Below are 17,022 nucleotides of genomic sequence, written 5' to 3'. Positions count from 1 at the left end.
GACTTTTATTTGCACTAATAAAATTGATATATTCCCTGACCACCTAGGAATCTCCTCAAGTGATGTTGAGGCTCAAACTCCTGGGTTCCTACTGCAGTTCCTTTGCAGGTGTAGAGTTGTAGTTCCTCCTAAAGATTCTAACACAAGGTTTCGTTATTCCTACTCTATAATCCTTAAAGATACTTTTGCATCAAGATGAGATTTGAATAATCACTGGTCTCATGGGAAATAACAGAGAACAACAAGAAACGTCAACCTCACTATAGGTGACCAATGAATGAAAACTAGAATTTGTATTCTCTGTAAAGGTGCTTTTACTTCTTCCAGAAGTATCATCCAGAATCCATGGTAAATCTTTAATTTCTTCTAGTAGTGGAAATTTCAGAAATAATGCAGTCAGGTTAAGGATTTTTAAAGGAATTTTTCTTAAATTTTCATTTAAGAAAAAAATTAAAATATTTAACAAAAACTGATGGCAGTTTTATACATTTATTTTAAGGTAAAGAAGTTTCTAAAGATTAGTTGAGTGTGATATATAAAACTGCCTTCTTGATATCAAATATTACCCTATATCAAATATTATAGGGTAAGATATTCAGAGTAGAAACTAAAATTCATGATATATCAGTGACTGCTTAATTCTAGTTAAATTGCCAGTTTAGGTTGAAATTAATTCAGTAGTTAGATTATTTGACAACCTGGAATTCATTTTATAGCATCTTTTGTCTAAATTTTGGGGTCATAAGACCAGAAGATATCTTCAGAGGGTTGATGCTTTGCACCCTGGAGTTTTTTTCATATTAGTACAATGTCTGGCACGTAAAGGGCTTTTAATTAATATTTGTTGAGTGAGTTAAATTAATGAAGATTGGCTTGATTCTATAGTCAGCAGTTCTTTGCTGACCTAGCCTGTTGGCATCTTATCTTTTCAATTGTGAACAGCCCATCACCTTGCTGTTTCTACATTTATAAAAGATTTTATGTAAAAGCTATAGAATCAGTGGGTATTTTGTTAATATTATTATACTTGAAGTTTGAACTAATAAGCCTTTATAAATCTGAGATTAACATTATGTAATACTTTTTGGTAGCATCAGCTTAAGGTATATTCCTTGGGCTTTAACTAATAATGCATAAAAATATATTATTAGGAAAAGCCCTAATTCCTTCCACAGCTGATGGGAGAACTTTTTACTTCATTCTTCCAAACACCAGATACCAAAGAGTTTTTAAAGATGGTACCCAAAACCAAAAGGTTATATACCATGAGACAAATTTGCCAAATCACGTTGAAGTCCTTTTTAGAGTTATTTAAAATATTTGGGAATAGAATTTACTAAGGTGAAAATCTAGCCTGCAGTTTACTAATAAACTTTATTTATTCCTTAGAAATTGTGCACAGAATAAGAAAATTATGTACCAATGCTAACTTCTTAAACCTACTATGCTTTCAGAATTTGCCAGCATTAAAAATAAGGAAAAATTTATAGCATCATAGATACTGTGTATAAAAGTATACTTCAGTTTTTACCTAGGCATAAACTTACGCATATTATCTAAGTAAACAATCATTTATTGTAGTAGAGTAGGAAAAAAGGTCTTTAGACATACCTGGTTTCAAACCCCAGCTCTTGCCACCACATAGTTGTATGCTTTGGAAAGTTACTTGTTTGAAAGCTTGTCTTCCTTAGCAGTAAAGTGGGGATAGTTTTACCTTTAACAAAGAGCCATCATAGAAATCAAATAAGATGATGTTTGTAAATATACCAAATACAGAGTAAGTAATGAGCAAACAGAAGTTCAGGTAGGGAGGTAAACTTTATGCTGTGAGTAGCTTTGTCAGGAACAGTGTGAAGTGATATACTGCCATATCTTTCAAGGAGTCTGGGTGAGTATCCAGTCTCAAATTCATTTGTATGCTATATTTGTCTCACTAAAAACAGACAAATACACACATCATCATTCATTTTTATTTTATCTCAAAGCTTATTTTAGTTAATTAAGTATAACATATTTATTGAAATGCCTAAATTGTGCATATGTACTTCTCTACTGCTTTCAGATGCAACTAAAATTTTGGTGGAGGGTACAGATTTTGAAAACATATTTATTTAAGCAAGGTCCCCGAGAATATATTTCCTACCTTGCTGTGTAAAATATGTGACTGCTTCACCAACCAGTAGGTTAGTAGGAGCTGGGGCTAGAGGATCAAAAGCAAAAACAGAAGTCCTTTCCTCTAGTAACTATTATTACTACTACTAATATTATTTATATTATAATATTATCAATATTATTATTAGAAGGAAAGGAAATAGAGCCAAAGACATTTGGTTTTGTCTATCTTCCCTCCGAACTCCCTTCCTATGTTTGAGATATTTCCCATAATTTGAGTCTTACTAGAAGGCAGGACATATCTCTCGCTACAAAAGCCAAAACAAAAGAAAAAGGCCAAATACTTGCTTACTCCCCAATTACCTTCGGCAGCTGAGCCAGTCAATCAGTTGCTCTTGCTTGTGGCTTTGAATCTGGACTGACGATGGCAGGCAGGGCTGTAGCAGCCACAGTATGTCGTTTTGGAAGGGCACCAGTACTGGTTGGGGCTGTCCAGTTTGCACTTGTAATTTTTAGTCCTGTGTAAAGGCAATAAATTAATTTCTTTTAATAATGAAGTTACTGTCTTTTTGTTTTGTTTTTCCATTTTGGACTTGTACAATTAGATATGTAATAAAATTGGGTAAGTCTGCCAGCATCAGTGTTGGCTTGGGCTTTTCCCCCCAGATTTTATCAGCTTGTTACTAAATCTCATTTGAATATAAAATAATGCATACCTCTGGGATTTCTTCAGCCAGAGAATGTTATCTGTGTAAAGCAATTAAATGTCAAGGGTTGAAGTAAAAGTTAATTGTTCTAAATTAACAATATAACTGTTTTAAAAGCTGTTTTTGCAGGTTTTTGATATATAGTACTATCATTTAGGTGCATTTATTAACATTTAAATGCACATCTTATTTTTAAACTAGCATTTTCCTGTTAAAAAATACATATCCCATGTGTTTTAAGTCAAATTAAATGTTTTTGCAGCAGGAGGGCTATTAAGAGGGACATGGAATCCTTTTTGGTCATTAAAGAAAAACAGCCTGCCAAGAACTTAAACAACTAAGAAAACTTTAAATGAAACTATCTGAACTTAAAGTGCCATTTTCTTCAACCCTTTTATTTATGTTTTAAAAACAAAGGAAACAATCATAGCTTTATAGCCGCAGATGTTTGTTTCTAAATTGTTCTTTTAAATATGGTGAATTATTAAAATATCATAATATGTATTATTAATATATATATAACCTGCATAGATTGCAGGCTTTTACATAATAAAATCTTTAAGGTAGTAGGAAAATGCTTTATTTACTTCATTTATTTATGTGTTTATGATGCCAAAGAAATTGATTGACCATAGGAAAAGTGATAGTAATAATCATTGTATAATTAACACCAATAAAGTAATGCTTATTGGCTTTATTTTCAAGGGGAAAGTGTTGTAGCCTTAAGCAGATGGTTAGGGTAACTAGAATCCACAAACTTGCACCTAGTAACCTTATGCACATAATTTGTTCAGTTGAAACAAACAGCTGAAAGAAAAAAGAATTTGGTGAAGGGGATTTAAATAAAGGAATAAAAGCTAATCCTGAGCTTTAGCTGCAACTACTTATGTAAAGAGCAGGGGACTAGCCATTATAAATTGTATTGATGATATAATTGAAAATAATATGTTCCTTTGAAAGATGGCCAATGATGGAGAAAAAATTGTCAGATACAGTTACTGTAATAAATGTATTAAATATTGGTTAAATTTATCGTTGTTTTGCCAGATACTGTAAATCTAGTTCCTATCTTTTGTGACAGTAATGAGATCAAAGGAAAAGTGTTGTTTCTGTTGTTTTTAGTTGGAGTAGCATGTATGTTGCTATACTTAAGTATAGGCTTCAGTAGAAAGGAAAAGATAGAAGATGCAAAGGAGGAGGTAATTTACGAAGGTATGTAACAGATTCCAGAATATAAGTGAAAGAATTCACCCTGGAAATAGTGACTACTTCTGGCCAAGATCCAAGAGAAGGGGGAACTATGAATAATGACAGAAAATTTAATACAGAGAAAAAGGAAGTTAGGGCAGCTCTAATAGAATAAACTTAAATTTTTTCAGGAATAAGCCTTTTTTTTTTTTTTTTCAGACGCATAACAATAGGGCAGTATCCCTAAATTTACAAACTCACACTCTATATGGGAAGACAAACTGAAACAATCAGATTGAAGTTTAATGTTTAACAAAAGGTTGTAAAGTTTGGAGCAGTTTTGTGGGGAATGTTTTCAGGAGCAGAAATTAATAAAATAAGTTGTAATGATGAGAATCCCTTGATAATCGGGAGCATTAACTTGGAGGTAGACTGCTGAGCAAGGCTTGGTAAGTTTGGAATAGTTGTGGGAAAAGTCTCCGGGTAGGTGATGAGTAGGACAGACCAGGTGAAAAGACAGATTACTAGTGCCACCGCTATGACTGCTGTTACTACTACTACTACTGATCATGGTAGTAGCTCTCAGTTATCGTTGGCTTGATATTCGCCAAATGGCTTTACACGTATCATTAAATTTAAGCCTCACAATCACCCTGAAAGGTAGATTACCAGTAAGTAAAATGAGTTTCAGAAATGTTATTTGTCCGGTGCTTCCACCTGTGGTTGTGCACATCAGCAGCTGGAGGGGAGGCGTGTGCCATTCACATTGGACATGTCAGAGATTGTATATTTATTACAATGTTTTTTCAGCAGATAACAGTAAAGTATCTTAGTGAAGGGCATTCTTTTAATTGCACCATATAGCCTTACTGTGGCAGCAGTATATCAAATTTTATGAGTAACAGTCCCAGTTTTGTGTAAACACACACACACTCACACACACACACACACAGGCGGGGGGGGTCGCGCAGCTTAAAGGAAATACACGAAAATGTTAACAGTCTGGGTCACAGGGAATTTTCATTTTCATTTAGATACTCTTGAATTTTTCTGGTTTCTTTAAATGAACATGTTTGTTATTTTGGGTGGCAGGGGTAGGTTATTGATGGAAAGGTAGTAGTAATAAGGAAAATAGTTCTAGACATACTAGTATACAGTAGTGGCATCCCACCTCTTCTCTTCCCCTATCCCATTCCAGAAAAATCAATAACATTCTGCAAACTCAGTATCTGTTTTGCATTGGAATTCATTTAAGCTTTAAAAATCCAGATACTCCATTTAAGGTATTTGGAAACTATTTTCTACTCTTATTTGATCATTACAACCAGCTCCATTCATAGTTATACTAGACCTTGTACTATCACCATTCAATGAATGGTTTGTATGACTTGAGTAGTTAGACAAATAGTAAACAGACTCAGAGGGGAAAGGTAGTAGATAAGAGGGAAATAATAGACTCTGTGCTGGGCTGGTAAAGTGATGAACACTTAAAAATCCCTGTGATCGGGGCGCTGGGTTGGCTCAGTCATTAAGCGTCTGCCTTCGGCTCAGGTCATGATCCCAGAGTCCCTGGAGTCCTGGGATTGAGCCCCATAGCAGGCTCCCTGCTCAGCAGAAAGCCTGCTTCTCCCTCTCCCGCTCCCCCTGCTTGTGTTTCTTCTCTCATTTCTCTCTCTCTCGTATAAATAAATAAAATCTTTAAAAATATATATATATTCTAAAAAAAAATCCCTGTGATCTTAAAACTGTGCATATATACAGTTTCATGTATTTAGTAATTTGATTTTTTATTTTTTTTATTTTTTTTTTAAAGATTTTATTTATTTATTTATTTGAGAGAGAGAATGAGATAGAGAGAGAGCATGAGAGGGCGAAGGGTCAGAGGGCAAAGCAGGCTCCCCGCTGAGCAGGGAGCCCGATGTGGGACTTGATCCCGGGACTCCAGGATCATGACCTGAGCTGAAGGCAGTGGCTTAACCAACTGAGCCACCCAGGCGCCCTTTAGTAATTTGATTTAAAGAAGCACTAATTTCATCCCTTTTTCTTGTGACTGGTAAATTCATCAATTTTGTGTGTTGTAAATAAACTTGATTCATTTAACATACTGTCGAATATTTTAGAATTCAGGTATCATTTTGACAAGTGACTAGTAGTAGTACATTTGGATTTTGGTGTGTGCGTGTGCAAACAGCTTTACCTTTCAATTAATAATTTATAATATTTAGGTAAGATATTAAAAACACAATAAGAAATGCCCCCTTGTGACAGTTATTAGAGCTCCAGTCATATTTATGTCATACTAATGAAATAGCATTATTTGTACTGAAAATTAAGAGATTCCAAAACTAAAAATGTACTTAACTAATTTTAATTACACAATAAGCTCTTCTTTTTCTTACATCCCCATGACTTATTTTATAACTAGAAGTTTATATCTTTTGTCCCCTTTACTCCTTTGTCAACCCACCATCCCCCACCTGACAACCACCAGTCTCTTCTCTTTATCTATGAGCTTAGTTTGTTTTTTTGTAGATTTCATGTATAAGTGAGATTATATGGTATTTGTCTTTCTCTGACTTATTTCACTTGGCATAATGCCCTCTAGGTCCATCCATGATGTTGCAAATGGCAAGATTTTATTCTTTTTTATGGCTGAGTAATATTCCATTGAACACAACTTTTTTATCCATTCATCTATCAGTGGACATTAGGTTGCTTCCATGTCTTGGCTTTTGTAAATAAGGCTGCAGTTAATATAGGGGGTATATTATCTTTTCTAATTAGTGCTTTCATTTTCTTCAGATAAATACCCAAACTGGGTATAATTACTGGATCATATGGTAGTTCTATTTTTAATTTCCTGAGGAACTTCCATACTGTTCTTCTCCACAGTGGCTATACCAGTTTGCATTCCCACCAACAGTGCATGAATGTTCCCTTTTCTCTGCATCTTCACCAACACTTGTCAGTTTCTTGTCTTTTTTTTTTTTTTTTAATATACTAGCCATTCTGACAGGTGTGAGATGATATCTTATTGTGGTTTTGATTTGCATTTCCCTGATGATGAGTGGTGTTGAGCATCTTTTCATGAATCTGTTGCCCATCTGTATGTCTTCTTTGGAAAAAATATTCAGATTCTCTGCCCTTTTTTAATTGGGTTGCTTATTTTTTGCTATTGAGTTGCATGAGTTCTTCATATATTTCAGATATTGATCCCATATTAGATACATGATTTGCAAATACTTTCTCCCATTCAAGAGGTTGCTTTTTCCTTTTGTTGTGCGGAAGCTTTTAGTTTGATATAGTCTCACTTGTTTATTTTTGCTTTTTGTTGCCTTTGCTTTCAAATCAAATTAAAAAAAATCATTGCTAAGATTGAAAGCGAAGAGCTTACCACCTGTTTTCTCCTAGGAGTTTTACAGTTTCAGGTCCTACATTCAAGTCCTTCCTCTATTTTGAGTTAATTTTTGTGTATGGTGTAAGATAGTTGTTCAGTTTCATTCTTTTGCATGTGTCTGTCCAGTTTCCCCAAAACTATTTATTGAAGAGACTGTCCTTTCCCTTTTCCCCATCATATATTCCTGGCTCCTCTGTTATAAATTAATCAATCATATGTGTGTGGGTTTATGTCTGGGCTCTATACTGTTCCACTGATCTGTATGTATCTGTCTTTATGCCAATACCGTACAGTTTTAATTACTGGAGCTTTATAATATAATTTGAAATCAGGCAGAATGATGCCTCCAGGTTTGTTGTTCTTAAGATTCTTTGGCTATTCCGAATCTTCTGCGTTTCCATATAAACTTTAAGATTGTTCTTTCTCTGCAAAAAATGCCATTAGAATTTTGATAGGGTGTGTATTGAATCTGTAGATTGCTTTGGGAAGTTTGGACATTGTAACAATATGAATTTTTCTAAGCCATGACAGCTTCACAATAAATCTTTTGTATGTATTTGTATAAGTGAATATGAATGGTATAATGATTTCTGACATTGTCTTTTATAATTCAATATTCAATTACTCTTGATTAAAATTTATTTTAAAATTTCTATCATATATACTGCACATCAACAACTGGCTTAAATATAGACATACTTTTATGACATCCATAAAAACTCAAGTCCTAAGAGAGCTCTGCCATAAACTTTAAGGATATTGATTATGCAAATATTTGAGTTGCTAATTAATAATTGAAACTTTTTGCTGTCTGGAATCCAGTATTCTCTTTCATTGCCATATATTCTAATTAAGAAGGGAAAATAGTATCTGACTTTCTTTAGGTTGTGTCCTTGGCCACGTACCCACTCAGACATTTGTACATTGTTAAGCCCCCAGGTGTGTGAATGAGTAGGGTATGAGGTTAGAGAAAGGGCTGTGGCTTCTTAAACATGGACAAATAATGTGAATTCAACTAAAAAGCCAGACTTAACCAAAATTTGTAACATTTAGATTGTTGGATCTAATATGCTAGAATTTATTATATGTAATATGAGGTCTAGTAAATGTTTAAGCAGCTTCTAAAAGTATAAGAATATGGTATTTGTTTGTAAAATAGTTTTCTATTGTGTTTTAAAATGACATATTACTTACTTTCAAGAGATTCTTAGCTGACTTTCACTGAAGGAAGGGAATTGAGAATGAAACATAATAAACTTAAAAGAAATTACCAAAAGTCTTCAGTATAGTTGAATGATTTGATTTAGAAATACAAACAAATTTTTAAAATAATTTCAAAATATTCCTGGAAATAAAATGAATGTGAGATTTGCCTACACTGTTATGCGTAGTATTTTTGTATATTGATCTGGGGCTTTTGTATTAGGAGAGCAAGTGTTCTGATTTAAAGAATATATACAAATCTGCCAGAAAATTTCTACTACTTTTATTTTTTGTAGATGGTTTCAGACACCCTCACAGGTTTTCTACCATGCAGCAACTGAACACGGAGGCAAAGATGTATATCCAGGGCAGTGTCTTTGGGAAGGTTGTGAGCCTTTTCAGCGACAGAGGTTTTCTTTTATTACCCACTTACAGGTATACACTTCCTTCATACTATTTGGTCAGTAACTCACCTGGTTGCATTAAAGATCTTGATGCATATTCTTTTACTTCCTCTTTCTCAAAAAGGATAAGCACTGTTCAAAAGATGCCCTGCTTGCAGGATTAAAACAAGATGAACCAGGACAAGCAGGAAGTCAAAAATCTTCTACCAAGTAAGGACCATGAGTTTACTTCCCGTTGCACATACAAAAAGAAAAGTCAGGAAACTAGGCAAAACATAGTACCAGTGAAAGACAGCGTAACATATTGGGAGACCAAGACCTAGATTCCAGTTGAGCTCTACCATTAACCAGCTATGTGACCCTGTTCAAACTGCTTAAATTCTCCAAGCATAACTTTTCATTCTTGCTAGAACACATAGTCTGTTAGAACTTTGTAGCTGTAATGTTTTGATTCTAATTTGTAGACAAGTCATTAGAAGTAATGACAGATGATATTTGAGAAATGCTTTGTAAACTGGAAATGTGTATATGGTTCTTTGTCCTTTGAGAGAGTAATTGAGTATGTATTTGATAATGGCAAAGAGATTTCTTCCTACAGCTACTCCTCTGAGGACAGGCCAGGGTGTCATGTGAGAATTGTATACATATTACATTTACTGTATGGTTATTCATTTACCTGTTATTTCATGAGCCACATACTTGTAAGGCATAGTCAAGTTCTAGTTGGGTGTAGATTCCTGTAAGAGCCTTATTAGATTTGCACAGTTTTTATCTCCTATTCTGTTTCTAACTGAGACCTTTAGTTGTAGATTCTGTAACCTAAATAATATGCTTAACTCTCAAAATGTGAAGAGATATTAAAAAAAAAATGTGAAGAGGTATTAATTTGTCACCATTATTGAGATAGAATTGTGTACTTGGCATTGTGCCAGAGATACAGAAGTCTAAGAACAAGATTTAGTCTATAACTTCACAGAACTGAAATTCTAGAAGAAGAACTAGAAGTATGGGAACACAAGCTGCTTACACACTTCATTCATACCATTACTATTTAATGAGCATCTACTATGTGCTAGGCACTAAAGTATGGTATGAGGTATTTGTGACCAAGGTACGTTTTGCTGTTCAGTGTCTAGAGATCAAATGAGAGATATAAGTAATTCTTACTATCTAGTATAATCACTACTAAAATGAGGACATGCTCAAGACACTGTGAGGGCCCATGCCAACCAATGTAGGAGACCAGGGAAGGCTTTCTGATAGAAAGTGCATCCAAACTGAGACTCCAAGAATGAGGAGTGATTAGCCGAGAGTCTCATTAGCCATAGTCATGAGTTTGGATTGTACCCTAAAGGCAGGGAAAGTCATTTTCCTGCCAAATGTATTTTTCTATAATTTTCACTGTACTTAATTTGTATATATTATGTAGTGTATAAGAATATGTTGGAGTGTATTTGGTTTTGCTTAAATTTGGAGGAAAAGATATTTGGGATCTCAATTGCAATCAAATAAAAAATCTTTGTCACTTATACCTAACATCCAATAACAGCGGTATCTATATATAGATAATCGTATCTGTAGACGTATATCTAGATATGGATGTGAAGTGGTTTACAATTTTAAGATTGCTTTACATTCAGAATTAGTTTACTTATATTTAAAAGTGCCAGAAATTGCCCCATGTTACAGACGCGAAACCTGGAGCACAGAGGGGCAAGTGGAAATTTTCGAAGTCACACAGGTAGTTAGAGTGTCAGAAATAGACTGCATTTCCTCATGTGCGAGTCATTGCTCTTCCCACCATTGCCTCATGAGAATGCAATGGATATTGATGCAGTTTTTCTCCTTGACCAAGGAAATCTAGCATAATTTGAATCTTTTATACAAAATCTGTCTCTGCACTCCCTCCATTCTGTATTTTTCATAAAGGACAGTAGAAATATACTGAAAGGATTGATTGATATTGTCAAATAATGATGAAAAATAAGATGATGTAACAAAGTAATAGTTTGAAATACAGCGGTTAGCATAATTTCTTGTTACTATCATGTTAGGTTATCTTTTCCTGGATGACCTATCCCTGTATCAACACATTCTTAGGTAATACTATTTTACTCTCAGATATTGTTTAGCAAAACTAACTTGCAACTGAAATTGTAGACTATTTTCTTCTTTGGTAAAATCTTCACATTACATTCAAAGATGTGAATTCCACAGCTTTGATACCATGTTGTATTGATTTTGATTGTATGTTTACTGGCACAGTAACTTTAAAAGATGGAGTACACTAGAACAGCTGTTGTTTGCTTTAAAATTGTTAGATTGGAAAATAAAAGACTTGAAACTTCACCCTGATACTAAGAGCCCCTTTGGCTGGGCTGACACAAAGTAAACATTAATGCTGGGTCATAGGAGCTTTTATTTATTGCAAAGTAACCACCCTAGGGGCTGGCAGGTTGGTCATCCTTGTCAGTCTTTCTGTAGCATCATGTTAACAATCTCTCTCACTCTCTCCTCAATTTAGGCAGCCTGCTGTAGGGGGCACAAGCTCAACTCCTAGAGCACAGAAGGCCATTGTGAATCATCCCAGTGCTGCCCTGATGGCTCTTAGGAGAGGATCAAGAAACCTTGTCTTTCGAGATTTTACAGTAAGCAAGCCTTGAAAGCCTTATCTGTAAAGGTGTGAGCACTGTATGATTTAGATCTTTATTCTTTTCTTTTCCTTTCTTTTTAAGGATGAAAAAGAGGGACCAATAACTAAACACATCCGACTAACAGCTGCCTTAATATTAAAAAATATTGGTAAATATTCAGAATGTGGTCGCAGGTGAGTAATCTATTTTCCATAGCCAGAGTGAATTTAGATTATCTTACTTTTACATGTAAATCAATAAGATTAGATATCTGTGTTTTTATTCACTGTTTTTTCTCATCAATTTTGTGAATATGTCCAAAAGCTTATGCCAAGGTCAGGCCATCATAATCTCTTAAAAGCCAAAAAAGTAGAAGTTAAAACAACCAAAAGGTGATCTTTTAATTTGTTTTATTAGGTTAATTTTCTTGCTGACCATAGAATTTAGAGCAAAAAGTAGATCTACTAAAGAGAAACCTTAGAAGTTTCTGGGGGACGGGAGGAGGAATGAATTGGAAAATGAATGGGTATCATTTGAATCGTGTGGAATTAGGATGGAATTTAGTTTGGTGATTGGCATTTTCATGAAGCCATCGAAGTCATAGATATTGCTAAGATTCTCTATAATGCTCTCAAGTTTAAAACTGACTTTCTGGGCTCCAGGGTGGCTCAGTTGGTTAAGTGTCCAACTCTTGATCTCAGCTCAGGTCTTGATCTCAGAGTCAGGAGTTCAGGCCCCACGTTGGGCTCCAAAACAACCAAACATACTTTTTAATGGATTTAATCAAGCAAGAGAAACTCAGGATTTTATACATCTGTAGAAAGTAGAAACTATAACTCTAATCCTGAGAGAGCAAATGTGGAAAGTCCTGTTGATGCCTTTTGAACTTTGTCTCCCTTGGAGCTTGTCTCTAATTTTCTAGTATTCCTTCTACATCTTCAACTGACTCATTTTAGGCTCTTTTGTCGAGAAGTTGTCCTTGGAGACATCCTGCCTTCTGGCTAGTGACTTTCTCTCTGTGTTTCGCTCCTCGGACATATTAATAGTCCCGTCTCCTAGATGTATCCTCCATCTACCTTACTTCTCCTCCCCCACTCCCAGTTGTACCTTGCCTTATTAGTTCTTTTACGTTTCTTGCAGTAACTTTCCAGCTGAATTTTCCCACCATGAAAACGGTGGACCAACAAAAGAAAGAAAAAAAAGCAATGATTTTGAGTATACCAAACTTCTGTAAATTAAAGATGAATAAAACTTAAAACTGAAGTTTAAAAAACAGTATTTGCAATGCAAAAGTTACTGTATTTAGTGTATCCAGTGTTCTCACAGGTGAATAAGAAAAATTCTTAACATTCAAATAGAAAAATAAGCAACGTTTTTCAGAAAGAAAGAAGTATGAAGGTTTAGTCACTATACAAGAACACCAGCATCTTCCTTTTTCATTCATAACATGGTTTCTTACTACCTTTCTCACTGTATTTTCCTCTCCACCTTCCTTGTGCTTCATAGTTTACATTGTAGTTTCAGCCCAAATAAGCCACATACAGATTCCTAATCAAGTTAGACTCTTTCAGGTCACACTTTTGTACCTTTGGTTCCAATGTTCCTACTATTCTCCCTGCCTAGCATGCCCTTTGCCCTGGGGTGCTGGCCTGCTGACTATCTGGAAACCCTTTGTGACTCAGCTCACATAGTAGCTTTTGTATGCTGCCTCCTATGCTGTGTTCCTCTTCCCCATCGAGTTCATTCTTCTGTATTTTTGTAACCTGTCTTGTAACATTTTTTTTGGGAAGTTCTCAGTATTTTATTATTTTTCTAAATTTAAATTCAAGTTAGTTAACATATAGTGTAGTATTGGTTTCAGGAGTAGAATTTAGTGATTCATCACTTATATTTATAACACCCAGTGCTCATCCCAACAAGTACTACCCTCCTTAAGACCCATCACCCATTTAGCCCATCCCCCACCTCCCTTCCAGCAACCCTCAGTTTCTTCTCTACAGTTAGGAGTCTTTTATGGCTTGCCTCCGTCTCTGTTTTTATCTTATTTTTCCCTTCCCTTCCCCTATGTTCATCTGTTTTGTTTCTTGAATTCCACATATGAGCGAAATCGTGTGGTATTTGTCTTTCTCTAACTTACTTCACTTAGCATGGTACAGTCTAGTACTATCCACGTCATTGCAAATGGCAAGATTTCATTCTTTGATGGCTGAGTAGTATTCCATAGTATATATGTACCACATCTTCTTTATCCATTCATCTGTCAATGGACATTTGGGCTCTTTCCATAATTTGGCTGTTGTTGGTAGCGCTGCTATAAACATTGGGGTGCATGTGCCCCTTCGAATCAGCATTTTGTATCCTTTGGATAAATACGTAATAGTGCAATTGCTGGGTCATAGGGTAGCTCTATTTTTAACTTTTTGAGGAACCTCCACACTGTTTTCCAAAGTGGCTGCACCAGTTTGCATTCCCACCAAAAGTGCAAAAGTGTTCCCCTTTCTCCACATCCTCACCAACATCTGTTGTTTTCTGAGTTACTAATTTTAGCCATTCGGACAGGTGTGAGATAGTGTCTCACTGTGGTTTTGATTTGTATTTCTCTGATGCTGAGTGATGTTGAGCATGTTTTCATGTATCTGTTAGCCATGTTTATGTCTTCGTTGGAGAAGTGTCTGTTCATGTCCTCTGCCCATTTCTTAACTGGATTATTTATTTTTGGGGTTGATTTTGATGAGTTCCTTATGGATTCTGGATACTAGCCCTTTATCCAGTATGTCATTTGCAACTACCTTCCTCCATTCTGTTGGTTGCCTTTTAGTTTTGTTTGTTTCCTTCACTCTGCAGAAGCTTTTTATCTTGATAAGGTCCCACCAATATTTCATTTTTGCTTTTGTTTCCCTTGCCTTCAGAGACGTATCTAGTAAGAATTTGCTGCAGCCAAGGTCAAAGGGTTTGCTGCCTGTTTTCTCCCCTAGGATTTTGATGGTTCCCTGTCTTATATTTAGGTCTTTCACCCACTTGGGGATTTATTTTTGTATATGGTGTAAGAAAGTGGTCCAGTTTCATTCTTCTGCATGTGGCTGTCCAGTTTTCCCAACACCATTTGTTGAAGAGATATAACATTAATTACCATTTTGTAAATAGTTTTTAGGGGTGCCTGGGTGGCTCAGTCAGTTAGGTGTCCAACTCTTGGTTTTGGCTCAGGTCATGACCTCATGGATTGTGGGATCAAGCCCCACGTCAGGCTCTGCACTCAGCGGTGAGTCTGCTTGGGATTCTCTCCGTCTCCCCCTCCTCCCACCTATGCACAGGCTTGCTTGCTTGCTCTCTCTCTCTCAAATAAATAAATAATCTTTAAAGTAGTTTTTATATGGCTGTTTTCTCCTGCTGACCTATGTGTAGACTTTGTCTGAGTAATCTTTGTAGTCTGAACACCTAGCACAGCACTTAATATGTAGTAGATAATCTCTACTTTCTATTCATCCTTAAGATTCAACTCAGGGGTTACCTCTTCCTTTCCTGACATCTTCCTCACTAGCCTGCCTAGGGTGCCATAGGTACTCCCTACCACCTCACATATTCCATATTACCACCCTAGATGGTGAGATAGTTGAAAGCAGGGATTGAATATTGATTTTCATTTTTGTGTCCTCAGTGCCTGGCATTTTGTTTGGAATGTACTAGCAATTCAGTAAGTATTTGATTGATAGATGGAAGGAAAGAAGCCTCACAAATTCACTCTTTTCCAGAGTTCTGATCTGGAATTTGTATAGATAATTGGAATTCTAAAAGTAATTTTATAACTTTTTCTTAGCACTTTTTCCTCACATTCAAATTGCACATTCTTAGGCTTATAGCAGAGCCACTTTGTCTAGATGTAATGTAATTATTGAGCCAGAAGTTTTCATTTTACTGTTTTTGTTTTGTTGTTGATTTTGTTATTTTATATTTAACTCTAAACCTTCCAGATGTCTTCTGGTATCTTTAGTTACTATGATCTTAGAATAGCAGAATCAAAAGAATGAAAACAATCCATTAAATTCTTACCATTCATCCTCCCAGTGAAGGCTGAACTGTAGAACTTCATTCAGACATCTCCAGTGATGTGGAGTTTTGCTTAGCAAGAATACTGACAGAATCTGGCAAAACATATGTGTGAAGAAGAGAGTGTAGGAAATCACATAGCTGCAAAAGATAATTCCCCATTGAGATTTCTTTCTCAACAGAGATGAGAATGGAATAAGTAACAGGGTATTTTTTTTTTTTTTAAGACTAAAGCCAACTCTGTTAGCAATAAGAAAATTGCACGATGATAGGAAGATATATGGAAATTTACCTTCATTCTTGTAGTATAGTATACTGAACAATATGAAATGTGAGTGTATTTAAAATTTGGAATTTAGAATCTGATTGTTTGAATAAGTAAAATGTTTAAATCCAGTTTATCTCCATTCTGATTAAGTTTGAGCTCTGGAGAATTGCAATATATTTCTCCTCCTTTTGATTTATATACCTTTTATCAAAATAATACATGGATCTTATTTAAAATCAAATGGTACTTTTCTATACACTGATAATGAACATAAAGAGATAAAGAGAATAATTCCATTTACAGTATATCAGTCTTGGGAATTCCTTCAATATTGAATCCCTTTTTCTTTCTTTTTTTTTTTTCAAGATTTTATTTATTTATTTGAGACAGAGAGAATGAGAGAGAGAGAGAGCACATGAGAGGGGGGAGGGTCAGAGGCAGAAGCAGGCTCCCTGCCGAGCAGGGAGCCCAATGCGGGACTCGATCCAGGGACTCCAGGATCATGGCCTGAGCCGAAGGCAGTCGCTTAACCAACTGAGCCACCCAGGCACCCGAATCCCTTTTTCTTAAATCTGAACTATTTCCTTTACTTGATTAATTCCCTCATCATACTAAAGCATATCCTCCAAAAATTTTAAAACCCCACATATCTGAAAATGTCTTTATTTTTACTCATGATAGTTTGGCTAGATATAGAATTCTAGACTGAAAAGTTGTTGTTGTTGTTGTTGTTTTAAGTCTGTGAGGGCATTGCTCTTAATGTGTTCCAGCATGCAGCTTTGCTCTTAAGAAGTCTATAACGTCCTGGTTCCCTTTCCTGTGTTTGTGATCTATTTTCTCCCCTAGAAACATTTAGGATCTTTTTTTTTTTTTAACCTTTCTGATATCCTGACGTTTTATTTATTTATTTATTTATTTTTTAAGATTTTATTTATTTATTTGACAGAGAGAAACACAGCAAGAGCAGGAACACAAGCAGGGGGAGTGGGAGAAGGAGAAGCAGGCTTCCTGCCGAGCAGGGAGCCCGATGTGGGACTCGATCCCAGGACCCTGGGATCATGACCTG

The 17,022-nt window shown here is 35.5% G+C and overlaps 1 protein-coding gene and 1 long non-coding RNA gene across 3 annotated transcripts in view; one reads left to right on the top strand and one right to left on the bottom strand.

Moving 5' to 3' along the window:
• Positions 1-17,022, top strand: part of ARID2 (AT-rich interaction domain 2) — a 163,195-nt gene that overhangs the window by 136,921 nt on the left and 9,252 nt on the right. For both annotated transcript variants that reach the window (XM_035002824.1, XM_035002825.1), the window contains 4 exons: positions 8,904-9,042; positions 9,136-9,221; positions 11,536-11,659; positions 11,747-11,838. In XM_035002824.1, the coding sequence (XP_034858715.1) occupies positions 8,904-9,042; positions 9,136-9,221; positions 11,536-11,659; positions 11,747-11,838 (441 nt within the window). The remainder of the gene's footprint in view (positions 1-8,903; positions 9,043-9,135; positions 9,222-11,535; positions 11,660-11,746; positions 11,839-17,022) is intronic.
• On the bottom strand, positions 1,566-9,133 carry LOC118008935. The gene is made up of 3 exons (XR_004678777.1): positions 9,081-9,133; positions 2,476-2,630; positions 1,566-1,714 (listed from the first exon to the last, which is right to left on the bottom strand). It is a non-coding gene; the product is annotated as an uncharacterized LOC118008935 (long non-coding RNA).

This window comes from Mirounga leonina, unplaced genomic scaffold (assembly GCF_011800145.1).
Source record: "Mirounga leonina isolate KUSES-001 unplaced genomic scaffold, KU_Mleo_1.0 Mir_126, whole genome shotgun sequence".
Lineage (NCBI taxonomy): Eukaryota > Metazoa > Chordata > Mammalia > Carnivora > Phocidae > Mirounga > Mirounga leonina.
This window is presented reverse-complemented; position numbering and strand designations above follow the sequence as displayed.